Here is a 27,692-nt window from a genome sequence, read left to right as displayed (position 1 = left end):
TCCACGTGACCTGCCGCGGTGTCACGTGAGCTATCGCAGTGAGCACATTCTTCACTGGGCTTTTGGCCGCGGAGCTTTATCTCGGAGTTACCACTCTAGCGTCGATATTTCCCCGGTTCCATGGGAGAGGACGATGAGGAAGCGCGGGCGCTGCTGGAAGGCAGCCCCAGTGAGGCTGGCAGAGGTGCCTCGGCCGTCCCCGCTGTCCCCCGGGCGCTGCCGGCCCTTTGCGACCCCAGTCGCCTGGCGCACCGGCTTTTGGTGCTGTTGCTGATGTGCTTCCTAGGCTTCGGTGAGCCTCTGGCTGGGTAGGGTGGGGCTGATAATCAACAAATTTCCGATTTTCACTCGGAGCCCGGAGATCCGCCCTGAGCTGACAGCCGCCACACGGCCTCAGCGCAGCTTCTGGCTTCCTTTCGCGCCCCTCCCTCCCCACGTTCGCAACCGAATTCAGTCCTGTGGATATTGCCAGCTCTTCGGCATCTGGCTGGTGGGAGTCGGGACTGAGCTGGGCGAGTTTTGACCCACTCTTTTGCTTTGCAAGAAGTCCCAGAGGCTAGCAGCTCGCCTCCTGGGGCCATAGATGTGAAGGAATCCCTATGTCGTCCAAGCTTCTGTCGTTATACTTTTGGTTAAGAAGGGATTCAAAAAGATTTACCCACCCGTAAGCACCCACCACCCACCTTTTAAATAATACGTTAGCAGTCTATTGTTTGTTTCTCACCGTCTTTGGGTAACATGTAGGAGTGTGTCTGGGTGATAGCTTCAGTGAGTAGATGTGTGGTTAGTCTTCCGCTCTGCCACTAGTGAAGTAATCCTACTGGAGAAGATTTGTGTGTGGTAGTCTTGGCGGTATTTGGTTTCAGTTACGAAATCTGAAGACTCTGAAAGCAGTTTCTTAAGATAATTTTTAAAACATCTTGTATTCCAGCAACTGATGTATTCCGTAGCATTCTCATGTCAGCTTGGTACGGAAGTAATAATGTGTTTTGCGGAGGGATTGGCTAAAACTGGTGTCATTGACAGGTTTAGAACATTATTATGGTGGATAGCTTAATGCTGCTGCTGGAATAGTAAACAGGCATGAAGGATGGTTTGGCCTAGTTTCCTTGTAACTCTGTTCACCCCTCTCCCCACACTTTGTGGAAAGATGATGCCCATCAAAGCTTTAAAGCATGACACTGGTATCCTTTATCGCAGTTAAAGCAGGAATCACAACTTGCTGGGTTTAGAAACCAAAAAGAAGAACAATACAAAACACTTAGAATTGCCCCACTCAAGCAGACAGATTATTTTTGGTAAATTATGGTTAACTGCCTGGTTTCAGAAGCCAGATTCATATCTTTATACTGATAATTTGCTTTCTTTTGAACTGGTAGCTTCTAATGTGTACTTCTAGAAAGTGAAGAAGTGAACTCACTATTATCTTGTATCCCATTAAAAATCTGTTAGTTATATTACTTTATTTTTATTTTTTAAGTTTATTTATTTTGAAAGAGAAAGTGGGGTAGAGGTAGGGAGAGAAAGATGGGAGAGAGAGAATCCCAAGCAGGCTCCACACCACCAGCACAGAGCTCGGTGCGGTGCTTAAACTCAAGAACCATGAGATCATGACCTGAGCTGAAATCAAGAGTCGGATGCTTAACTGACTGAGCCACCCAGATGCCCCTAGGTATATTACTTTAAATCTGAGTGCATGTATATCAAACCTCTCTACACTTTCATATCCATACAGACATTATCATCATGTTTTAATTTAGTCTTTTAGAACTCTGTTTCTTCTTCAATCCTGGTGCTGTATTCACTAAATTATTTGATCTTGGGTATTCTGTTTGCAGAGTTAGATTCTTACTTCAAACAAACAGAGTAGTTAAACTCCATTCCTATGCTCTCATGGTAAGTGGTGAACTCAGGTAGCATTATTAGGAAACTGCTGAGGATTTTTGTTAGATACTGTGTGTGTGTTTTGGTAGCTTTAAATATGGAAAATATAGCTGCTCATGAAAATGCTAAAAAAAAAATAGACATGGAGCATGATAATAGTAAAATGGAAGAACAATTAGTTGTTGATTAACTTCTTTTTTTTTTTTTTTAACGTTTATTTATTTTTGAGACAGAGAGAGACAGAGCATGAACGGGGGAGGGTCAGAGAGAGAGGGAGACACAGAATCTGAAACAGTCTCCAGGCTCTGAGCAGTCAGCACAGAGCCCGATGCGGGGCTCGAACTCACATACCGTGAGATCGTGACCTGAGCCGAAGTCGGATGCTTAACCGACTGAGCCACCCAGGTGCCCCGATTAACTTCTTAATCTAAGGTCCCAATATTTGCTATATATGCACATAAGTAATTTGCAAATGTTTTGGCATGTTTTCTCTGCATTGTTTGGCTATAACTTAAAAAATATTAGTGGAAAGGAAGTGGTCCACAGTGTTAATCCTTAAGCCCCTCATATAAACATTGAAAATCACCATTTGAGTAGTATTTGCAGCTTGAAACTTCTGTATGGGCAGTATTATCACCTATGAAACATTTGTCGTTTTTTATTCTAGGCAGCTATTTTTGCTATGATAATCCTGCTGCTCTTCAGACTCAAGTCAAACGGGTAAGTTGACTTTTCACCTCGTTTCTTTCCTTGGCTTTGGAATAAGTATTGTTGTTGAGGCATGGTCAGGTCTCAGATTGCCTAGTCTGAAACATTGTCCATTGAGTCCATGTTAACATCTGTAGTCAAATCCATATGTAGCAAGGAGTGTTCCTGAGTTAGAATGAGTGGCCACAAAGACTTCATTTATAGCACTTGTCGCTTGATATTGTTTTATACTTTAAATAAATAATTAAGTGCTATTTCCATAGAAATGCCAAAAAGTATTAGCAGATTTTTGTTTGCATTTCACTTTCCAGTTGCATAATCATCTGAATGGCAAATGATTTGATAGCAATAACTTTTTACTTTCTTAAATATGTCTTTGTTATTGTTCTTTCATTTAAAAATTTTTTTCTTTAATATTTAGTTTTGAGAGAGAGAGAGACAGAGTGGGGGGAGGCAGAGAGAGAGAGAGGGAGATACAGAATCTGAAGCAGGCTCCAGGCTCTGAGCTGTCAGCACAGAGCCTGACATGGGGCTGGAACTCCTAAGCTGTGAGATCATGATCTGAGCTGAAGTTGGATGCTTAGCCAACTGAGCCACCCAGGTGTCCCTGTTCTTTCGTATATTTTTTTAAAAATTTATTTATTTTGAGAGAGAAAGAGAGCAGGGGAGGGGCAGAGAGAGAAGGAGAGAGAGAATCCCAAGTACGCTCCACCCTGTCAGCACAGAGGCTGATGTGGGTCTGGAACTCACAAACCATGGGATCATGACTCCAGCTGAAACGAAGAGTCGGACACTTAACCGACCAAACCACCCAGGCGCCTGGTTCTTTCATTTTTTAAATGTGGATGCTGATTGCAGAGAATTCTGCATGTCAGTATTTTTAGTCTGGTTTTGTAAAAACACATTTGATATTTCCCTTTTCTTGTGTATTTAATTTTTTTTAATTTACTTATCTATTTTGAGAGAGGGAGAGCAGGGGAGGGGCAGAGAGAAGGGGAGAGAGAGAATTCCAAGCAGGCTCCACGCTGTCAGCACAGAGCCTGATATGGGGCTCGAATTCACAAACTGTGAGATAATGACCTGAGCTGAAACCAAGAATCGGGCATTTGACTGAGCCACCCAGGAGCCCCTATTTTCTTGTGTATTTAGATTTCTGCCTTTGGACAGGAAGAAATAGATTTGCCCCTCACATTCTAGAATGAAAGGGAAAGAAGATAGGAGTTAGTTGGAAGGGGTATGGATAGGTTAAGATAATTTTTTTCCATGTGTTGGTGGGGGGCACCAATGCAGATAGTATCATGGGAATAAGAGTGTAGAAGATACAGGCAAATGCAGATGGAGGTGGTCCCAGTAATGGGGGATCTAATTAACCCTGGACACCATGAAGCCTCTGAAAAGGCATGTGGACCCAGGAAGTTCCCAGGGAGCCCACGTGTGACCATTTTTTCTGAGGCAGGGGCCGTAGCAGACATGAGCTTCTCAAAGCAGTTAGTGACTACGAATGATTAAGAAACGCCTGCCCTACACAAAAATAATGTTTTGATTTGTTGCTAAACTTAACTGTTTGGAAAAAAATAGTTTTATTTTCTTTTCATATAGGATATGCAGGTGAATACCACGAAATTCATGCTGCTGTATGCCTGGTATTCTTGGCCCAATGTAGTTTTGTGTTTTTTTGGTGGCTTTTTGATAGACCGAGTGTTTGGAATACGGTAAGCTTGAAAAACATCTCACCTGTGGGTAAAATATTATTAGGAAAACACAGAACTAGTTAAAATATTTCTAGGAAGAAATGAATAAAATTCTGTACCGACTATGATTTTATGATTTTTTTTTTATGTCCCTGGAATTGACTTTTGAAATTTGGTTGGTATTTCAGTTAAGGTTGGGACTAGTAATGCTACTAATGGAATATGGTAACTCAGTTATCTAAAAGTGTAAATTATGTCCTCACTTGGGACCAGGCAAACCAAGGTCTGAATCCCATTGCTGCCACTTGCTCAACTTCTTATTGTGAGCTGTCCTGGCTTCCTGAGCTTTAGGTTCTTCATTGGTAAAGTATGGGTAATAATTCCTGCTTTACAGGGTGGTTATGAGGATTGAAAGAGATACATGTATGGCATTTGGCTCATACGTAGTATTTGCCTCTCCCAGTCTCAGTGATATTTTCTCTTTCTGCCTTTGGGCATTGAAATTTTTGTGGCCACTTCTGTGGCTGAGGAAGGAATAACATAATAAGCTTTGTCACTTTTCATCCTTAGGATTATGTATGTATTGTTAGTGGAGACTTTAAGGGGGATGTAGTCTGGGAATATTTTCAGGAGGCAGAGTGGAAAATGATGAAGGATCTTCCAATCGTATCTGATGGGAAAGGATTGAAGAGACTAAAAGTGTTTAGACTTGGGGACTTAAAAATTTTGAAAGATTAAGTATAAAGGAGAAATTAAATTTATTTTGCTTGGTAAAGGGATGGAATTAGCATGAAACTTCAGGGGGACAGATTCTACTTATTATGATGAAGACTTTGCTTGGTCAAGGTTGATGAGGGACCATGAATTGCATTGGGACCATAGCAAGTTTTCCAGTGCTAGAGAACATTCAGTAGATTGAGAGGGACTTGAGTTTCAGAAGTATGATTTCCTCATAGGATTTTTAGGGACTGTTACAATACTGGTGTTTTATTACTCTGGGGAAACATTAATCAGATATTCAAAGTGTAGAATGTGTAAGTAGGCCGATTTGTAATTGTATTAACTTAGCTGATATTTGTCCTTTTAAAAATAGTTATACTAAGTGGAATAAATCAGACAGAGAAGGACAAATATCATATGATTTCACTCGTGGAATCTAGAAAAAAAACTGACAAATAAATAAACAAACAAAAAGCAAAATCTTACCTAAACAGAAAACAAACTGATAGTTGCCAGAGGGGAGGGGGATGGAAGGTTGGCCACAATGGCTTAAAGGGAGTGGGAGATAAAGGCTTCTAATTATGGAAGGAATAAGTTACAGGAATAAAAGGCACACCATAGGGTATATAGGCAATGGTATTGTAATAGCGATGTATGGTGACAGATGGTAGCTATATTTGTGGTGAACGTAGCATATGTATAAACTTGTGAAATCACTGTGTTGTATACCTGAAAGTCATATAACACTGGGTCAAACTATACTAAAAGAACAAAACAAAACAAAACACAAACAGGAAACAAAATAAAAATAGTTTTAGTTATCAGGAATTGTAACCACTTAAAATTACTTAATCTTGGAATAAATTCTAAACTATTAGTAGTAATTTTGTAAAGAATGTCCATTTTTAAGTGGGAACCCTGGGAACTTCTTAAAGATTATTTAACAAGTTTTGTTTGTTTAAGAGATGAAAATGGTTTAAACTAACATATGCCATTGCTAAAACTTCTGGAGTCTCCTTAGAAGTCAAGACTTCTGTAGATTAGTATTTAGCTGGGGAAGCTGCTCACTTAAGAGGCAGACCAGCACTTTGTTTTTCTTTCCTTGGAGGAAATGTATGGGGGTAAAGAAAACTGAAGTGAATTATTACTGAAGGACTTGGTGACATACTCTTAATTCATTCTCTTTCTCTCTGTCTCTAACAGATGGGGCACCATTATTTTTAGCTGCTTTGTTTGCATTGGACAGGTAAGAAAATCCAAAACATTCATTGATTATTTATTTAACAGTGACTTCTTGTCTAATTCTACCAGCAAAAATGTGTTTATTGAATGCCTGGCTTAATTAAGCAGGGTCCAGAAATGCTCATGTGGCATAATACCTGGTCCATTTTAAGCCTTGAGCTAGAGGAACATTAATATCTAAATTTCACGTATTTACTGAGAAGGGATGTTAAAACCATTATAGAAGTTGTTATTCATTGTAAGTTACTTATTTCTCTTGAATACTTGAAATTCACTTTTTCATTGATTCTACGTTATATTCTACGTTATAGGTAGTTTTTGCTCTGGGTGGAATATTTAATGCTTTTTGGCTGATGGAATTTGGAAGGTTTGTGTTTGGGTAAGTTATATATAATTTCATTCATTCTAATATATTATAGTTTTAGTGTTCACCTATCAATTTATTGAAGATTTACAAAAATCTATTATTGTCTCTTCTGGAGAATTACCTCAAATCCTCGAAATCTAACTACATATACACAAGACTGTTTACTTTTCCTTTAAACTAAGCAACAATTTTGAGTGGTCATTGTTAACTCTGGGGTTTGAATATTAAATAGTTCTCTAGAAATGATATTTTTGCTGAATGTTTTGTTTTTTGTTGTATTGAAGACTGATTTAAACCTCATTTAGAAAAGTATAGACCATCAATTTGTAGGTTGGTGATTTTGCTGTTTCTTAGTGGGTAATGTGTAGGTCCTTTTGAAACCTGTTAAAGAGGCTTGAATGGGCAAAATACCAATAGATTGATTATTCTTCATGAATTTCAGTGTCTGTTCAGTAACTCCATTCTGAGTCCAGCCTTGGGCTTCCTGCCCTGAGGATGCAAATGACATAACTTATTTAAGCTTTTAGAAGTACTGGAGACATGTAGACTAATGTGGCAATTCCATATGTAGACAAAGTGCTCTAAGTGAGAGAGAAGGAAACAAAATGTATATGAAAAAAGAAAGGGATTCAGAGATGGAAATGTGGTCAGAAATGGCCTCAGACATGAAGTATGTTTTGGCATCAGTATAGGATTTGGATTAGTAGAAGAGAGAGGGAAAATTTTGGATTAGGACAGAGCGAGGAGTCAGTATTAGGATATGGAGGAGAATCTCCTAACTGAAAGCCTAGAGGGGGCGTGGTCAATATGTAGAACTTACAGAAAGGAAAGTTAAAACCCAGGAAATAGGAAAATGTCGAATATGGAAGCGATTGGCCTGAAAAATGAATTTTTGTGTTTCCACAAAGTATGAACCACTCTTCCCACATAGGCATTTTGTATAGCATAGGTGGATATTTTATTACAGGTCATGGTTGTTATTGCAGCACACCACATTCCCCCAAATTTACCAGTGTCATACAGCAATTACAATGTGCTTGTGAACGTTGTGGATCACGTTGTGGATTTGGGCAGGATACAGCATAGATGGCTTGTCTATGCACCTGATGTCTGGAGCCTCAGCTTGAAACATTCATGTAAAGTTGGGGGCTGGAACCATCTGAAATCTTGTTGACTTATATGTCTAGTTCTGGCATTGGGATGACCTGAAGACTAGCACTGCTGGATGGAGTGCCTAAGTATGGCCTCTCTGTGTGGCTTGGCTTTCTTATAGCATGGCGTACTGAGGGTAGTTGGACTTCACACCAGGTGGTTCGGGGCCTCCAAGTGTGAATGAGTGAAAAGGCAGATGTCACCTTTGAGAACACAGCACCATTTCCACCATATTACGTTGCTTGAAGCCGTCTCAAGCTCACCTAGATTCAGGAGTGGGAACGTAGATCCCATCTTTTATTAGCAGGGTTTTCAAAAATTTAAACTTGGATTGTTCATTGTGGTATTTCCGTAAAAGCTGTGACTTTTCTTCCTTTCCTCATTTTTAGGATTGGTGGGGAGTCCTTAGCAGTTGCCCAAAATACATATGCTGTGAGTTGGTTTAAAGGCAAAGAATTAAACTTGGTGTTTGGACTCCAACTTAGCATGGCTAGAATTGTAAGTATGACAAACTAATGAAGCCAAATGCGAAGCAAGGGATTTAATCTTGTAGTTATCTCATAAAAATTTGTTTTTGTTTTTTTTTTTTTTTTTTTTTTTTTTTTTTAGGGGCACTTGGATGGCTCAATCGATTAAGCATCCGACTTCATCCCGTGTCATGATCTCACAGTTCATGAGTTTGAGCCCCATGTTGGGCTCTGTACTGACAGCTCAGAGCTTGGAGCCTGCTTTGGATTGTGTGTCTCCCTCTCTGTCTGCCCACCCCCCACTCACGTTCTGTCTGTCTCTCTCAAAAATAAACATTAAAAAAAAACACTTAAAATTTTTTTTAATGTTTATTTATTTTTAATGTTTATTTATTTTTGACAGAGAGAGAGAGACATAGCATGAGTGGGGGAGGGCATAGAGAGTGGGAGACACAGAATCCAAAGCAGGCTCCAGGCTCCGAGCTGTCAGCACAGAGCCGGATGGGGGCTCGAACTCACGGACCTCGAGATCATGACCTGAGCCGAAGTTGGATGCTCAACCGACTGAGCCACCTAGGCGCCCTAATGTTTATTTATTTTTGAGAGAGAGATAGAGTGCAAGTAGGGGAGGGGCAGAGAGAGACAGAGACACAGAATCCGAAGTAGGCTCCAGGCTCTAAGCTGTCAGCACAGAGCCTGCTCGGGGGCTCAAACTCACAAACTGCGAGATCATGACCTGAGCTGAAGTCGATGCTTAATCAGCTGAGCCACCCAGGTGCCCCTGTAGTTATCTCTTAAAAATAACAGGATGAAGTATGTTTTTGCTTGATAAATTAGGTATTGATTTTTTCTGTATTTCTCTAGACTACAGTATAGCATTTACCTTCCTTTAATTAAGGCATTTCTAACCTTATTTCACTTAGAAAACAGTGTAAAAAGACTAATTTTGTTTTCATTAGTTCAAAGAATCTGAGCATTGGGAGGGATCTTACAGGTTTTGTTATCTAATTTCTTTGCCTACCTTTGGCATCCCTGCTATGAAAGTCTTCACATATGGTCATCCAGACTCTCCTTGCACATTTCCAGTGATTGGAAGCTCGCTGTATGATAGGGCAGCTCATCTACTTCAGTTAACTTTATAAAGTTCAATCTCATGTAGAGATGAAATCTGCCTCCACAAGTTTTTTCTGATTGCTCCCACTTTTGGCCTCCAGTTAATGTTTATTTCCTCTACTGTGCACCAGACCTTTCTTGTAAAGACAGCTCTTAAGTTCTTGATCAGACGTGCTCATTTCCTGTGCTTGTCTAAGCCACATGACATGGGTTTCAGCTCCCTGACCATGGTGCTCCCGCCTGCCTGGGCTTACTGCAGGTGGTCATACTTTTCCCAGCATTTGAAACCTGGAAATGTTTGTGGTGTTTCAGGTTTGGTTTGATGGGAAACGTTATACTTTTATTAGTGCAACCTGTAAGGTGTTTGGCAGTCCCAAACCCTGTTAGGTTTTTTTCCCTCATAAACTCCTATGAATGGAGGTTTTTTAAAAAAATCATTGCCATTGAAAATCAAGGTTCAAAAGACCAAGGTTCCAAAAATGGCATGAAAATGCTTGTAATATATTCTTAGAAAAGAAGAAATCGAGTATACAAAAAGTTTTTAATGTACTGCTTCATTATATGAAGTATATGACACGTATGTGTAATCTATAGAACATTTTTGTGATTTTGTGCATGCAGTTCTAATTTTTCACCACTGTCAACAGTGCAGTTGTTGTGTGACATTGCGTAAAACTTGCCTGCATCTCTGATTGTTTCCTGAGACTAGGTTGCTAGGAATGAAATTGAGTCTAGAGGATTTGTTAGGGTTTGTTAGGACATATTCTCATATTATCCTTCTAGCGATATTTACATCCCCATTTATGGGATATGGAAGGATCCTTTTTATTACAGCTTTGATAGTACAGACTATTATTACATTAAAAAAAGTCATTTTAGGGGCGTCTGGGTGGCTCAGTTGATTGAGCGTCTGACATTGGCTCAGGTCATGATCTCACGATTTGTGAGTTCCAGCCTCGCACCGGGCTTGCTGCTCTCAGCGCAGAGCCTGCTTCGGATCTTCTATTCCCCTCTCTCTCTGTCCCTCCCTGCTCCCACTCTCAAAAATAAATAAAACATTAAAAAAATTTTAAAAAGTCATTTTATCAAATTGATTAGAAACACCTAAATATTACTTTAATTTGTAATTTTACTTAGTGTGGTTTCCCATATTTAGACAATATCCACAAGGATATTCTGAGTACTTCATTATGTATCTTGTGCAAGTCAAGACATGTCTGTGGCAGTTTGTGGGTCTTGTTGTCTAATAACTTGTCAAGGATGTAAGATGCAGTCTTTGTGATACCAGTGTGATTACTAGTGATCTTCTGGTTCTTTTCTGTGCAGTCCACTCAGCTGCAGTCTTTTCCCAGCTGCATTCTGAGGAGCCCCCAGTTTCTAGATAGGAATCTTAGGGGCTTCTAGGATGCAGGGTGGGGGTTACTGGAGTAATGGGAGAACCTGAGGAAGAGGTGGAGCAAGCCAGACCTCAAGCAGCCACCTCTTCTTCAGCCAGAATGGCTCAGCTTTGACCTGATTTCTGTGCTTAGGGTCCTTGTGAGATGCATGAGACCAAAGGATTCCATTACAGAGCTGTAGGGGTAGATGGAGTTTCGGTGTTTTTGCACTTCCCTTGTCCTTGTGCATATTCAGAATGGTCAGAGAGGTTCTGGCTTTACTTCTCCTTTTCTGTAGCCTGAGCTGAGTTTGTCTGGTTTTGGATACTTGATCTGTTACCATTACACCTTCAGGCCGTGGACTTTTCATTTTTATTATTTATCTCTTACTGGGGGTTGGGAGTCCAGCACCCTTTTGATGTTCATTTGTAATGTGTTACTTTTAAACTCATTATTTCAACAAATATTTATTGAGTACTTGCTAAGCCATGTCGTGTTAAGCATTTTAGAATTAAAGGATTATTAAGGTGACATCCCTATCTTCGAGAAGCTTTTATTTTCTACTATAATTCTAGGAAAGTTTCCAGTTTTATACCTATGCCCCATTTATACGTTGTTGCTCATTTGAGTAATGCCATAAGCTAGCATTCTGTAAGAAGTAGCCATGTGTAGGGCACCTGGGTGAGCATCCTATCTTGATCTTGGGTCTCTCGGTTCGTGAGTTTGAGCCCTATGTGGGGCTCTGTGCTGACAGAGCAGACCCTACTTGGGGTTTTCTCTCTCCCTCTCTGCCCCTCCCCTGCTTGTGCCTTGCCCCCCCCCCCCCTTCTCAAGATAAATAAACTTTAAAAAAAATTAAAAAGAAATGAATAGCCATATGAAATTTGCTATTGTGTTTGCTGTGAGAATATTGTTGAGGACATATTCATTTCTCTGTCTTCAGTGTCTGACCTATTAACAGCATTTAAAACAGTTAACATTCCCCTTACCTTGATTTCTTCTCTTGGGTTCCAGGACACTGCATAGTTTCCCTCTTGCCTTACTATCTACTCCTGCATGTTTTGCTGGTTCCATCTCAGTCTTCTCAACTTGTAAATGTGGGAGTGCCCCAGGGCTTGGTTATTGGACATCTTCTCTTTTCTTTTGACACCTCCTTGGTGATCTTATCTAGTTTTTAACTTTTTTTTTTAAATACAAACAATAGCATTTATTTACCATTTTTATTTATTTATTATTATTTTTAATATAATCTGTCAAATTGGCTAACATACAGTGTGTACAGTGTGCTCTTGGTTTTGGGGGTAGATTCCTGTAATTCATCACTTACATACAATAGTGCTTCATCCCAACAAGTGCCCTCCTCAGTACCCATCACCCATTTTCCCCTCTCTCCCACCCCTCCATCAACCCTCAGTTTATTCTCTGTATTTAAGAGTCTCTTATGGTTGGCCTAGTTTTGAACTTTTAAATAGCATGTCTTTGCTCCTGAATTTATATCACTTGTCCAGGTCTTTCCCCTGAATTCCACACCCCTATATGCAACTTCCTACTTGACATTTCCATTTAGATATCTAATAGGCATGTCAGACCTGACATGGCCAAACCCAGCTGTTGCTTTTCTACCAGTTATCCCCCAAACCAGCTTATGCTGTAGTTTTCTCATCCTCAGTTATGAGCAACTCTTTTCTTCCAGTTGCTCAGTCAAAACCTTAGATGTTATATTAACTTACTCCTTGCCCTTCAACACACATTTTCCAATAGCAAACCTGAATAGCTTTACCATCAAAATTCATCTATTTTCTGACCACTTCTTATGATACCCACTGCTAGACATCCTAGTCCCAAGACCCTTCATCTCCATTCTGGATTATTGCACTAGCCCTCTAATGCCTGTCCTTACTTCTGCCTTCATCACCCCTTGTAGTCTCTTTTGAATACAACAGCCAGGGCAAGTCTGTTAAAACATATGGAATCCTGCCACTTCTCTACCCAAAACCCCAGTGGCTTCCCATCTCACACAGAATAAAAGCCAAAAGTCCGTATTATAACCTATAGCCTGTCTCCCCACCATTTCCTCTCCAGGGATCTCATCTCATTTTCTTTCTTGTTCACTTACACTGTTCCAGTCTCTGCCCTTCCTACTGTTCCTTGAGCATGCCATGTGCACTTACTGGCTATTCCTTCTGCCTGAATGTGCTGTCCCTCCCAGTTCACCTGATAGCTAGCTTCCGTCAAGTTTTTACTCAAAGGAAAAAAAAAAACAACTCAAGTTTAACTCAGTGAGATTTCTGTTCTCCTTCCCTGCTGTATTTTTTCCTTATTTTTAGAAGTACTTTTCACAATTTAATATACTTCATATTTTCCTCTTCTACCCCACTGAAGTCTAAGCTTTATGAGAGCTGGAGATTTTTCTGTTTTATTCTTTATTCTATTTGCAATATCTAGAGTAGTGACTGGTTCAATCAGGGCCCAGTGATTGCTGAATGAAGAAGTGAATGAAGATGATATTTCCTATATTTTTATATTTCTGTAACCTTTACTGTCTTCTTATGGACAGGATGATTTTTTTTTTTTAGATGCCAATATCAGTAAAAGCTGTGCTTTTTCTGAGCTAAAGTTTATTTTATTCATAGGTACCGTATGAATTTTGTCACTCACTGTGTTTCATTTTTGCTTTGGCTGCTAGGAAATTCTAGCATTGTGTTGTTTTCCATACTAGCATTTTCTATAAACTGGCGTTTTTTTGTGTGCAGTAATCTTATCTGTGGCTTTATCTTAGTTTGTTAGTTTTTTCCTAGTAGTGTTTAAAAAAAAATCTATCTCTTATTTAATCTGAATCCTGTTTTATCTGTTTCTCCTAGCCACCTCACATCCTTTTGGAACAAGGCAGAGTATATACAAGTGAAAATTACGTATTTTTTCCTTTTCTTTTAGGGAAGTACAGTAAACATGAACCTCATGGGATGGCTGTATTCTAAGGTTGAAGCTTCGTTGGGTTCTGCTGGTCACACAACCCTTGGGGTCACACTTCTGATTGGTGAGTGGATCCTGATGTCCCACGTTTTGTCTCTTCTGAAAGCATGTCATAGGAAGTACTGTGGCAGAGAGGGAAGAACACTGGCGTCAGGGATAGGCCACTTTGGTTATAGTTTTACCTGAACAGTTCCCTGGTTCTTGGACCTAATTAGAAATAGTGAATCCTTCACCCTTTCCATTTACTTAAAATGGGGATCTTGTCCCACCTTGTCTACTTTAATGTTGTCATGCTGAGCAAATAAGAGAGTGTGTCTGAAAACTCTGAAAACAGAGACTTTATGCTTGTAAGCTGTTACTAGTCTGTAGCAGAGAGATAATTACTTCCTTTTGATCAAATTCAATTGTATACCCATAGAGCTAAGATTTTATAGAAGTCAGAGGTAATATCATATGGTGGGAAGTCTACTAAGTTGGGAGTCAGGAGTCTGGGTTCTAGTCCTGCCTCTAACTAGTTCTGTCATCTTGGACAAGGAAGTTAAACTTTGTGTCTCAGCTTTCTTTTCTGTAAAATTGCAAGTGTTTGACCAAAGCTGTGTAGGTTCCTTCTGGCCCTAAGTTCCGTTAGCTAAGGCTTGGGTTATGCTGGTTGCTTGGTGGGTCACTGGGAAACATATGAGGCCTTCTGGAGTTACCACCTGTGCTTTTTCTCTGAGCAGCAGATTTTTGTAACTGAGCCCAGTGATGGGTAAGAGGTCCACTTTCAGAGCCCTACAAAGACTTGTGGGATGGTGAGGTGAACATTCTGTGCCATCTTTTATTCCTTATAATTCCTTGATAATAGCTTGGTAGAAAGAGGGCATTGGAGAGGAAATCTTGGACATGCAGCTTATACCTAGAGATTCCTCTTTTCCTCCCTGCATTCCCAAATCCCATGCTTTATTTAAAACTTCTTTTTTTGATGGGGGGTGGGAAGGAGGGGAGGGTGGGTAATGGGTGTTGAAGAGGGCATTTTTTGGGATGAGCACTGGGCGTTGTATGGAAACCAATTTGACAATAAATTTCATATATTTAAAAAATAAATAAATAAATAAAAATAAAAAGAATAAAACTTCTTTTTTACTCTCAGATGCTCTTTAGGATTCCTTCTAGTCCTCTCCACAATGGAGAATATGAGAATTTTAAAAAATTTTAAGCCAGGAAAGATCAGTGCCATCAAGTCAAAGCCTCTGATTTTACAAATAGAAGTTGAAGCTCTGAGAGATTAAGTTCTGTGTTGAAGATCATTCAGCTTGTTAGTGGCAGAAGTAGAACCCATGTCTACTGACTCTCATTTTAGCAATTTTCAGCTAGACCACATTATGAAACTAAAGATTCATTTATTTTACTGATCTTCTTTTTAAAAATCTTGAGAAGTATAAACTTTATTCACTCTTTATCCTGATTTGCTTAAATAATATAAGATTAGCATTAGCAAGTGATGCTGAGTATGCAAAGGAAAGAGAGCCTGGGTGAACTGTGCTGTGGGGAGGGTGGGCCCTTTGGGCTGCCAGAGGTAGGATCAAGGGTTACAGACTTGAGAAGGAATCTAGAGGAAGATGAGATGATCACAGAATCAGACTTTGCTTTTATAATTTTTTCCCTCTGGCATCTGTCAATAATTAGTGCTTAGACTGAGTTAAGGAATTAGTACTGATTTGCTAGTTGGTCATCCACTTTCTTAAGTCTGTATTCTGCTTTATAAGCCTAGACTAGTATGTTCTAGGCTTTTCCTTCTAGTCTCCAACCTTCTATTGGGAAATAATATTAGTAAGAGTGATTATTGTTTGTTGAGTTCTTACCACATGCTATTCCTTTTCTTTTGTCCTGATTTAGTACTTGTAGGATTTTCTTGTATGTGTCTAGATGCTATCCCTTTTAGTTGCTAAGTTTTCTGCTGTTAGGTAAGGTGCTGCCTCTTGGGAACCTTCAGTCTGATTCTCTTTTAAAAACGTCTTTTAAAAAATTTTTTCTGGGGCGCCTGGGTGGCTCAGTCGGTTGAGCGTTCGACTTCAGCTCAGGTCACGATCTCGCAGTCAGTGAGTTCGAGCCCCACGTCAGGCTCTGGGCTGATGGCTCAGAGCCTGGAGCCTGTTTCCGGTTCTGTGTCTCCCTCTCTCTCTGCCCCTCCCCTGTTCATGCTCTGTCTCTCTCTGTCTCAAAAATAAATAAACGTCAAAAAAAATTTTTTTTTTAAATTTTTTCTATTATAGGAGGTATAACATGTGTTCTTTCACTAATCTGTGCCTTGGTTCTCGCTTACTTGGATCAGAGAGCAGAACGAATCCTTCATAAAGAACAAGGAAAAACAGGTAGGTCTAAACGCAAGAAAAGTGGGGCTTTGGGAATTGCAGACCTTTGAGGATAATTTACAATGAGATAAGTTCCTAATGTAGTGTTATATCCCAGTGAGGCTTAATACATGTGTTTTTTTTTTTAATCTTTTATTTCCCAACGTATTTCTACTTGTCTAAATTTTGGGGTACATTTTTTTCCCCTTATGCATTGACAGCATTTACATTCTTGTATTTAAATGCAAAATGATGAGTGTTCTTGAAGGGGAGCAGGAAAGTAGACACTAATCTTAGATTTTGCTTTTTCTAATGTCTTTTTAAGTTTTCCCAGAAACTATGTTCCAGTAATTTACTGAGAAAAGTATTTTGTAAACTGAATGGTAAAGGTTAATCACATGATAAAAGAAAAATAATCTTGACCTAGATATGCAAAATTATGCTGATAGTTTCTTCCCTTTCTTTTTAAGGTGAAGTTATTAAGTTAACTGATGTGAAGGACTTCTCCTTACCCCTGTGGCTGATATTTATCATCTGTGTCTGCTATTACGTGGCAGTCTTCCCTTTCATTGGACTTGGGAAGTGAGTATTCTCTAGGATTCCATTTTTGTTGGCTAAATTATAATGAGAATTTAATCACATAAATGTAATTTTTTTAGCTATTAATCTTGCTTTTCCAGTTACAGTTTATATTTACACAGGAATTCTTTTACATCCTGGCATACAACTGATTTTCTTTGCTTTAAGATTTAGTATTTGGCTTAATAGTTTTATTTTTTTTGATGAAATACTTAATGATAGTTTTTGATTCATAATATAGCTTTATTTTAGTGCTTTATATTGGACTAGCATTCTTTTTTATTTCCTCTTTATTCCTTTGTTTGGAAGCTTTTTCTTGAAAGTGGAAACAGTACTTTGGCTCATTGTGCCTGGGCACATTTCCATTTGCTAGGATTATAATTACGCCAGGGTTCAAAATCATCCTTTTTTGCTCTGTCACCTGCCTCTCCCTTTCTATTGGCAGCTGCTTAAACAGAGCAGTGTATGAGTGTATATGTACTGAGTGTCTTTGTAATCAGAACCTTTAAATTCAGACTGTCTATGTGACTTTGACACAAAGTCACATACATTATTTTGCAAAGAACCTATCCGGTCCTACTTTAAGGGAAAGAAGCACTCTTAATATCATGTAGTAATACAGTTGATTTTCTGAAAACTTATGTATACTGTTTGCTGTATTTTTAAAATGAAAAAAATTGGGGGCGCCTGGGTGGCTCAGTTGGTTAAGCATCCTACTCCTGCTCAGGTCATGATCTCCCAGTCTGTGGGTTTGAGCCCTGCATTGGGCTCTGTGCTGACAGCTCAGAGCCTGGAGCCTGCTTCGGATTATGTGTCTCCCTCTCTCCTGCCCCTCCCCAGCTCATGCTCTGTCTCTCTCTCTCAAAAATAAAATAAACATTAAAAACATTTTTTCAAATAAAAATAATGAAAACAAAATGGAGCGCCTGTGTGGCTCAGTCAGTTAAGTATCTGACTTCGGCTCAGATCATGATCTCGCAGTTCGTGAGTTCTCTACTGTGAGCACAGAACCTGCTTCGGATCCTCTGTCTCCCCCTCTTTCTCTGCCCCTCCTCCACTGGTTCTCTCTCTCTCTCAAAATAAATAAATACACTTAGAAAAAGGAAGTAAATAAAATAAAATGAAAAAAATTGACATCAATATATTTTATTTAGTTGGTGAAGTATTTATATAAATACTGAAGCTTTAGCTCCAGTTGCTTGAAGATGAATGTTAAATAAGATGGGAAAGTAGTATCAAGAAGGAAAAGTTGACTAAACTTGAGTTTTTATTTAGTTTAATTATTATAAACAATAGTTCACTCTAAAGTGCTTATTTCTCTCTCTCTTTTATTTTAGAGTTTTCTTTACAGAGAAATTTGGATTTTCTCCCCAGGCAGCAAGTGCTGTTAACAGGTATTTCATTAATTCTGTAAGTGCTTATTGTGTGTTTAGTGTGGGTCTATAATTATAACCAAATGTCCTAATAGATAAAAAAGACATGCGACTTAACATCCATAGTGTGAAACCAAGATTATATTGGTGCTTGATCCTGAGAGGCCATCTTTGCATTAATGGAAAACCAAAGAAATCTTGGACCACCCTTCATATCTTTAAATTTCTGTTTGTTGATGACCATTTTAGAAGAATGCTAAATAAAATGAGCTAGGATTTGCTTTGTCTAGTGATTTTAGGGACTTTCTGGATGTGATATATTTCATTAAATATCTTTTATATTCTCTGGACAGTATTGTGTATGTCATATCAGCTCCGATGTCCCCAATATTTGGTCTCCTGGTGGATAAAACAGGGAAGAACATCATCTGGGTTTTGTGTGCAGTGGTTACCACTCTTGCTGCCCACATCTTGCTGGCCTTCACACTGTGGAATCCTTGGATTGCTATGGTAATATCATTGTTGATGTTTGTGGGGATCAGGGCTTTAGGGAAGACTCTGTAGAGTGCAGGTCCGGAGCCACACTCAGCTCTTCTGATAGCAGAGCTTGTGACAGTGAGAAAAAACATGCCTTGATTTTAATTTCTACAAAATAACTATTTTTAAAGTAAATATTAATTAATAATGCATAAGGTATTTTTAATTTATTTGGCTTATTTAACAGTAATCTCAATGCTGAAATTGAATTTGAAATAAAGTAGTCTTATAAAAGCCAAAATGCATATTAGTTTCATTTATTTTTCTGTACTTTCATCATAGGTGGCAAAAAAACAAAGAAACATACAAAAAACCTATCAGCCCAGGATTCATGATTTTGCCTTCTTTTGTCCTTAACTCCTAGAGGGTTAAAAAGTGACAACGAATTCATCAGATTTTTGTTATTGTTCTTTAGAATGTCATTTTAAAACTTTTTTTTTTAACTTTTATTATTGAGAGACAGAGACAGAGCATGAGCATAGGAGGGGCAGAGAGAGAGGGAGACACAGAATCCGAAGCAGGCTCCAGGCTCTGAGCTGTCAGCACAGAGCCTGACGCGGAGCTTGAACCCATGAACTGTGAGATCATGACCTGAGCTGAAGTTGGACACTTAACCAACTGAGCCACCCATGCACCCCAGAATGTCATTTTAAAGACCACAGGCTTAATGGGTGTATATGTTTGCACACTTAGTGAGATTTCCATAGGACAGATTCTTGGAAGTTGAAATGCTGTAACAGAGGATTTGTGCATGTAACATCTTGATAGACATCGTTAAACTTATCTAAAAAGTTTTTACCCTCTTATAGCTTTACCAATAATACACAAATGTGTGTGTTTTTTAGTATCCTAGCCATGTTAGGTGCTGGCCATGTTTTAATCTTTGCCAGTATGATAGGTTTAGATGATCTTATTTAAACTTAAATCATAAGGTTTCTTTTTAACTAAAGAAAAGTCTGCATTAGGTGATAGATAGTTCTCTGCCATGCTGTTCAGTTAGGTGTTGGTTACCCAGAGGTAAGATAATGGATTGTTGGTGTGATGTTGCCTTGATTGCTTAATTCGTAATTAATCAGTACTGGAAAATTAGCTTCCCTGAAACATTGGTAATAATTTTTTGCAATTTACCTTTATTTTCTTATTTACTCCTTAATTGTACCCTGGGCCCAGTCAGTTATATAGGTATGTAATATAAAATGATTAAGACTCTGTATGTGTGTGTGTGTGTGTGTGTGTGTGTGTATCAAATGTGAATTTTAGCATAATTGCAATAAATTTTGTATGAATGTTGATATATTTGCTCTTATGTCACTCTAGCTAATCTGCATCAAAGGAAAATCACCTTTTGGTTAATGTTAAGCTTTTTTCCTTTTTGGTATTGCTTTCTACAGTGTCTCCTGGGAATCTCCTATTCGTTACTTGCCTGTGCATTGTGGCCAATGGTGGCGTTTGTAGTTCCTGAACATCAGCTAGGAACCGCATATGGCTTGTAAGTGTTTGCACCATAATGTCTCTCTCTGCTGTATAAATTTAATTATCGTATAAAACTCTACGTCTCCTGAATCCAGTCACCTTCAGGCTTCTGGGACAGCTCTGAACCTGGAAATCACTGGAGAAGTTGGTTTAATCTATGGGTGATATTGTGGCAACAGAAATGCTCCAAGCCTCCACAAGAAAGCTGGAGTTAAGCTAACCCATTAGAAGTGATTTCTGACATTGACATTGGCTGCCTGTTTATCTGAGGCCTTCTGAGTGAGAAATTGAGACCTGGTCTCTGGCCCAAAAGACAGAAGGGGGAAACTGCACCCGTGTTGGTATTCACTTAGCTCTTTCTTTCATTCAGCAGGAAAGTATTGAGTTCATACTTCACTTAATAAGACAGGCTCCCTTACCTTTGAGCATAACATCTAGTAGCAGAAACAGTCATGGGATAAAAAACAATTCTAATCAGGTCGTTCCTGGTTGAAAACATCTTTTGACACTAACATAGATACTAATGTTTAAAGTGAATTGTTATTCTGTGTGTGAAGACTTTCTAAATTGAAATGTGTTTTTATATTTCTTGAATTGTAGCATGCAGTCCATTCAGAATCTTGGGTTGGCGATCATTTCCATTATTGCTGGCATGATATTGGATACTCGGGGATATTTGTTTTTAGAAGTTTTCTTCATTGCCTGTGTTTCTTGTAAGTGTGATGTGGCAACATTTTTAGTGTAGCAGAATGTTTTATTTATAATTTTAGGTTTTTGTTGTTATTGTTCTCATTTTCCCTCTTTTAAACCAAATCCCTAATATGTACCTCTCAGATTTGCCTATTTCTTAGTTTGTACATCGAAGTTTTCCAGCCAGTGGTTTTCTAGTTCTATGAGGATTCCCAAGCATTTTTTAAGGAGATGCCTATTTTTAAAAGTAGTAGTGGAATTTGCTTCATATTCTGTTTTAAATACAGTTTTTAGGAAACATTATCCTCTTTGAAGTGGAACCATTTAAAGGGTGCCAGGTATGTTCCTGGTGTGAGTGTATAGAATTTGGTAGGATTTAGGTGTGAGTGCTCATGGTTTATTCATTAGGCAGCTCTTAATTGCTTTTATTCTTAGTCTTATAATTTAATTTTTACCTGTAATGATTTATTCGTTAAAAATAGGAAATACTAGGAAACTGTTGAAAACTACAAAAATAAACTAGTATTTTTCCTGTGGTAGGCTTCACCATACATATAGTTGTATTTACCTGAAAAAAGTTCTTATATAACATACCAAGTTGTCTATTATGCTTTATTTATTTTTTTCATCATGACATTTGTTTTTTTTTAATATAATTTATTGTCAGATTGGTTTCCATACAACACCCAGTGCTCATCCCAACAGGTGCCCTCCTCAATGCCCAACACCCACTTTCCCCTCTCCCCCACTCCCATCAACGTTCAGTTTGTTCTCAGTATTTAAGAGTCTCTTATGGTTTGCCTCCCTCCCTCTCTGATTGTAACTTTTTTTTCCCCTTACCACCCCCCACCATGGTCTACTGTTAAGTTTCTCAAGATCCACATATGAGTGAAAACATATGGTATCTGTCTTTTTCTGACTGACTTATTTCACTTAGCATAACACCCTCCAGTTCCATCCACATTACTGCAAATGGCATGATTTCATTCTTTCTCATTGCCAAGTAGTATTCCATTGTATATATAAACCACATCTTCTTTATCCATCCATTATGCTTTAACATGTGTTTAATTGGCAAACCCTAGTGATGATTTTTATCAGACCTCATTTACAGGGATTAAAGACAATTTATACTTGAAATGTGGTATTTGTAGATAATTGTTATGCAAAGCCTGACTATATTATATTATCTCATACTCTTAGAGTAAGCACATCATATTTTAAAAATGTATTATTTGTTTTTAAAAAGTAGATGATACAGAATTCACAACTAGGTAATGAAAGTATTTTTGTCTGTTTTTGATGCTGCAACATGTGGTTTAATTTCAGTCCACAATTCCACATATATTTGATTCTCAAACCTGACACCATGCCATTTAAAAATGTTTTTGTTGCCATATTAACTTAAAGTAAACTAAGTGTGCCTCACCTGTTAAGGTAAAAAGCCAAGTCCTGACTTTCTGAGGTTTTCCCTGGCTCTGGGCTTCTGGGATTCAAATGACCACGTTCTCATGTTTGGTGAATTTGTAAAATGGATATGATGTTTTCAGACTAGAAGGATTACTTCTGTTTGGTTCTCTGTAAAAAGATAAGTAGGGTGCTGGCAGGACTTTTTGGAAGTGTAAGGAAGGACTACCACTTAAAAGGGAGAGGAAAGAGCTACAGGGATGATCCGTGGGTAGATCAGCCCCTTCTGTCTCAGCTTCTTTGTTTCTGGCCTGCCATGCCTGGTCTCATGTAGCCCATGGGAAAAAATGGTGTGTAAATAATTTTTAGTGATTTTTGAAAACTAATGTGAATAGTGTTTTTTTTTTATTATTTTTTTGAGAGAGAGTATGAATGCATGTATGGGGTAGGGAGTATGGGGGGAGGGGAGAGGGAGAGAAAGAATCTCAGCACCAATATGTGCTTAATATTATGACCTTGAGATCATGACCTGAGCTGAAATTAAGAGTCCGACGCTTAACTGACTGAGCCACCCAGGTACCCCAGTAGCGTTTGTATTTTTAAATGCCGGTCAGTAAAGATTTCTCTAAGTTTTACTTTGTAATTATGATTACATAGGAATCATTGGGAAGAAGTACATGTTTTTTAAGGACCTGTGTTTTTTCCACTTTCAGTGTCACTTTTATCTGTGGTCTTACTCTATGTGGTGAATCGTGCTCGAGGTAAGTAGAATTCAGACATTTTCTTCTTAAACCACCGTGGATCATCTTGTGGGGTCACTGGATTGTCTACATGCCTCTTGAGAGCCCAGTGCTTTAGTTATGTAATAATGACATTCCATTCGTAGTGATAGAAACACAATTCATTATTTAACATATAATTATGTGTTCTGGAACTTCAGATTTATTAAAATTGTTGTCGTTTTCTTTCTGGCCAGTTTAAGTTTTGTAATATAACATTTTAGATGTTCTTTTTTATGTTAGCATAAAAAAAGTATGGCATTTTTAAAGTAACTTAAAGCCATTATTGTGTTATTGTCTCATATTTTAAAAAAGTACACATATTTATAGCTACAGTTTGCATTTTAAGGTTGAAAGTGATACAGAATGAGGTGTTACACAATTTTTCTTTTGCTGTATCTTCTACATGCATTTGTACTTCTTTTTAAAAATTTTTTTAATGTTTATTTATTTTGGAGAGAGAGTGAGAGCGAGTGAGCGGAGGAGGGACAGAGAGAGGGAGACAGAATCCAAAGCAGGCTCCAGGCAGAAGCTGTCAGCACAGAGCCCAATGCAGGGCTGGAACTCACGAACCTTGAGATCATGACCTAAGCCGAAGTTGTACGCTTAACTGACTGAGCCACCCAGGCACCCCATTTTCTTTGTTTTTTATAAGATTTTGATGTTACCTTTATTACTTTTTCTAACTTGCTTGCCCTGAAAGGTTGTTATGTACCTAGAAAAATGTGTGTACTTGCTAATGAAATTATTTTAGGTCATTTCTTTAGTTTCTCTTAGTTTTCGCTATTATTGAATATTAATATAATGTCCCAGTTAACAAGATGTAATGAAATATGTAAGTCCAAGCTTAAAAAAAACAAAGCTCACATTATACAGTGATTATTTGTATTTGTATCATATAAAGATTCTTAAAGTACATTCCGCCCCTGCCCCCCCTTGGGAAGGTTCCAGGAGATGAACTATTTCTTTCTCATCTTCTGTAGCCTTTTGTGTTACTTTAAGGTATACCAATGTAAATGTGGGGTGTGTGTGTGTGTGTGTGTGTGTGAATGTGTGTGAATGTTTGAATTTTAATTTTAGTAGTTTTATAGAAAAGGTTCTGTGCTTATTTGTGTTTTAGGGGGGAACCTAAATTATTCTGCAAGACAAAGGGAAGAAGTAAAACTTTCTCATGCTGAGTAAGTATTAAAAGAGAAAAGTTGTCTTTCTTTTGCAAATCTCAAACATTAGCATTTTATTTCAAAGTATGAGGTTTGGACTTTTAAGAAATTAGTCTTCTTGAGATTTGAGAGCTAGAAATTATCTGTGGAACTAGCGTAACAAAATTCTTACTTGTTCAGGAAATTTAAATAGGGTCGATGTCAAGGGTTAAAATGAAGGGGGATAAGAAGAATTGGGCTTTAAATTGCTTTCTGAGAGAGAGAGAGAAAGACTTGCAGTATTTGTCATTTATTGGAGGAAAGGTCTTTGTCCTAAGCTCTGGGCTTACCCTTCCATTCTCTCTGATGTTGTCTTTTTCTTAACTAGTTGAGATAATTTTTCATCTTCTGCTACTAACATTCTGTGTCTTCTGACTCATTTGGAACAGATTAAGTATATAGTGTGGTGTTTAAGTTAAATTAATTTTTTCCACAAGTGTATGCTAAAACATAACTGATTCTATTTCCTGTTACTATAATTTCTGATTTTTTAGATATTAAAATTTTTATGATTTAAAAAATGTACTTATAAACATATGCCATGTAATTATAAGTTTTGTGAATTTTGTATAGCTTAATATCTTGTAGAACAAAGCTGTCTTTTAAGGAGGTGATTCTTGGCCATTTCAAATTCCCTTTTAACATAGTAATTCTACTTCTTGAAATACATCTTGAGAAAATAATCAAAACTATTACAGGTTTTAAATGTCTTTATGACAGTCTTGTTTGTTATATCAAACAGTTGGAAAGAACATGAATGTCCCAAGGTAGGGAAATGGTTAAATAAATTATGACACATCCATATAATATGTTGTTAAAATCATGTTTTAGAAAGAATTTAAAAGTCAGGATGACTTTTTTTCCGTCTCTGCACCAAGTCAGAGATACCTACCCTACCACATGTTAAGTAGGCAAAAGATTAAAATGAAAACATAATATCCAGTTTTGTTAAAGAAAAAGTATGCAAGCATGTGTATTTCTTACTTACTTACTTGTATATGATAGAAGAAATACTGAAAGGAAAAACCCCAAATACTAACAATTCCATTTGAATGGTAAGGTTACAGGCATACATTTCCTTTATCCATATTTTCCAGATTTTCTACATTGATCTTATGTTACTTTTACAATCAAGAGGAGTTAAGAGATATTCAGCAAAGTGTGCAGCCTTCAATATTTGGCACTACATGTTTTGTAATGCTTATGGTTTTTATTTTGTAAACCAGTTGAGACCTCCTGTGTTTTCCCTCTCCTTTTTGATAACTTACTGCATTGTGTTTTGCAGATGAGAAGCTTAAATGACTGTGTCATGAGATGGGCTGCACACATCATTGGTTTGAAAACTTCTATTTTTTTTTTAAATCTAGAGATTAATCATTAGGAAAAATAATGGTGTGGAAGGTTTTTATATTTATATTTCAAAAATACCTAATTCAAAGTATATTTGTGATGACTATTTTGGCCTCTGTCTTATGAATTGTGTATTGCTGAAGAATTCTACTTTGGAATGGGCTAATCAACAGTGAGGTTTAGAAAGTTTCTCTGGTATATACAGGTGAACTTTAGTGAGGACAGTAAATAGTGGAAAACTTGGATCTTGTATTGAGATAATTTTCAGAAGAAGCATCTTTAAATCTTAAAGCAAAAAAAAAAAGGCTTTTGAAGGGTAGAAGGGATATTTTATACAGAATAAACAATGGCATGTTCATAGGCATTCCCTATTTTGATAGGGAATATTTGAAAGATATTTTTTATGCAGTCTTTTCATTTTCACAAATAGATTGAATTCTGCTCTCTTTAGTTATGAGAGGTTGATGAGCAGTGACCCTTTTGAACTTCTTTGTATCTCCATTACTCAGGACCCTGATCACTTAGAGATGTAATTTTGTGCTAGAGTTTTTTCTTACAATCTAATTAATTACTAAGCCGTATCCTTGAAATTATGCATATCTACATGGATTAAAACACTGCAAAAAGAATACTTGATGTCTTTTAAAACTTGATTGTTTAAAAAATATTAAAACACTGATTTTAACTGTTGATTATTTGGAAGATGATCTCTATAAGAAAGTCTAAGTTGGAGGGGCTCTGGGGTGGCTCAGTCCGTTAAGTATCTTGACTCTTGATTTTGGCTCAGGTCATGTACTCAGTTTGTGAGTTCGAGCCCCATATCAGGCTCTGTGCTGATGGTGTGGAACCTGCTTGGGATTCTGTCTCTGCTTCTCTCCCTCCTTCCCCAGGTTGTGCTCTCTCTCTCACTCTCTCTTAAAAAATAAATAAACAAACAAATAAATAAACTAAAAAAAAAGATCTAAGTTGGAATAAAGAAAATTTGCTTAATTAAAGTCTTTATAAGTCAGTGGAGCACCTTTTTCTCCAGAGTAGGACTTTAAATCACATTTATATATTTCGGATTAAATATGGTTATAAAATTTCTTTGACAAACTTAAAAACTTTTTAATTGACTTAGTCTTAGCATATTATATGTTAAAGTCAAGAAATTTTTCATGTGATTTGCTTTTCAGGAGCATGCAGATATTTTAGACAACTATTAAACTGTCATATTTAGCTAATTATATTATTTGAAATATATGACATTGTATGCTTGAAAGTTCTGGAACACATTGAAAATGCATTCCTGATTCAAGTTAAGTTTTATTTACATCAATTTTTCTGATTTACCGTTTATTGTGTCATTATTCAGTTGTGAGTTCTTTAGGTTTTGATTGCCCTGTGACTGTTCTAGCCTGGATTATTGAATGTTGGCTTTACCAGTTGGTGAGAGTGGAGGAAGCCAGCTGCTACTGTTGCTGGAGGGTTTGTGTGGTCCAGCCTCTGCCTTACTCTTTCCACCACCTCTGTGCCTCAGCCACAGTTAGCTGCTTAATTACATTTTTTTAAATGGGTCGTGTTCCTCCCCTTTTCAGGGGCCTTGTCCATGCTGCTCCCTTTGACTAGAATATTTAACTCAAAATTCTCCACAGGCTGGTTTCACCTCATTCACGACAGAAAACCTTAGCCCCAGCTCAGAACCATTCTTCCTGTGGAAACTCTTCCAGGCCCTTTAGGTTATATCAAGTTCTTCTAAAATTTCTGTCATCTTTGAAAAGCCCTGTGCTTTTTCCTTCTTAGCTTACCTCAGCTTATAATGAAGAATTTGTGATAGTGTGGGTTTTGTTATCTACCTCTTCCTTTAGATTGTAAGCTCCATGAGGGCAGGGACTATGTCTATTATGTTAATTACGATTGTGTCAATAGTGCCTAGCACAAAGTAAGCACAAAATAAATATTTTTTGAATGATGCATAAATAAAAAGGAGAGTAAAGTGGAATAACCTTTTTGGAGGATAAGTTGGCAATATGAATAAAAAGACCTGAAAAGGATGGTGATGGGCTCTGTGCCTTTTGGCTTAGCAATTTCATTTCTAATAATTTATCCCAAGGAAACCATTAGACAAGTACACACATAAATGTCTTTTAAGAAAGTATTTTCATTGCAAGATTGCTTATAATAGCCTAAAATAGGAAACCACCCGTGTTTATAAGAATAGAAGTTTTGTTAAGTACTTGGTATCATGTGCTTAAAGTGAAATATTAAAGTAGTCATTAAATGGTTTCATTGGAGAGCATTGA

At 37.8% G+C, this 27,692-nt stretch overlaps 1 protein-coding gene across 2 annotated transcripts; it reads left to right on the top strand.

Annotated features, from left to right (window-relative positions):
* MFSD1 (major facilitator superfamily domain containing 1) lies at positions 1 to 27,692 on the top strand. 2 transcript variants are annotated; one of them, XM_078432213.2, is made up of 16 exons: positions 2 to 292; positions 2,552 to 2,604; positions 4,192 to 4,304; positions 6,207 to 6,249; positions 6,557 to 6,624; positions 8,154 to 8,262; positions 13,655 to 13,757; positions 15,946 to 16,044; positions 16,494 to 16,605; positions 17,940 to 17,996; positions 18,329 to 18,485; positions 19,904 to 20,001; positions 20,586 to 20,698; positions 22,796 to 22,843; positions 23,982 to 24,039; positions 25,346 to 27,692. In XM_078432213.2, the coding sequence occupies exons 1-16, from the start codon at positions 121 to 123 to the stop codon at positions 25,347 to 25,349; spliced, it is 1,407 nt and encodes a 468-aa protein (XP_078288339.1). In that variant the 5' UTR covers positions 2 to 120; the 3' UTR covers positions 25,350 to 27,692. The 2 variants fall into 2 exon arrangements, with proteins under 2 accessions (XP_078288340.1, XP_078288339.1); XM_078432214.2 differs by lacking the exon at positions 25,346 to 27,692 and having other exon boundaries at positions 1 to 292; positions 23,982 to 24,043.

This window comes from Panthera onca, chromosome C2 (assembly GCF_046562875.1).
Source record: "Panthera onca isolate mPanOnc1 chromosome C2, mPanOnc1 haplotype 2, whole genome shotgun sequence".
Classification (NCBI taxonomy): Eukaryota; Metazoa; Chordata; class Mammalia; order Carnivora; family Felidae; genus Panthera; species Panthera onca.
The sequence above is the reverse complement of the archived record's forward strand: the minus strand, read 5'-3'. Positions and strand labels throughout refer to the sequence as shown.

What these genes read in the sequence shown, in the direction of transcription:
- MFSD1 (XM_078432213.2), top strand. Translation starts at nt 121, where the DNA reads ATGGGAGAGGACGATGAGGAAGCGCGGGCGCTGCTGGAAGGCAGCCCC. An exon ending in TTCAGACTCAAGTCAAACGG is followed by an intron (nt 2,605 to 4,191) that starts GTAAGTTGACTT and finishes CTTTTCATATAG; the next exon opens with GATATGCAGGTGAATACCAC. An exon ending in GGAATCCTTGGATTGCTATG is followed by an intron (nt 18,486 to 19,903) that starts GTAATATCATTG and finishes TGCTTTCTACAG; the next exon opens with TGTCTCCTGGGAATCTCCTA.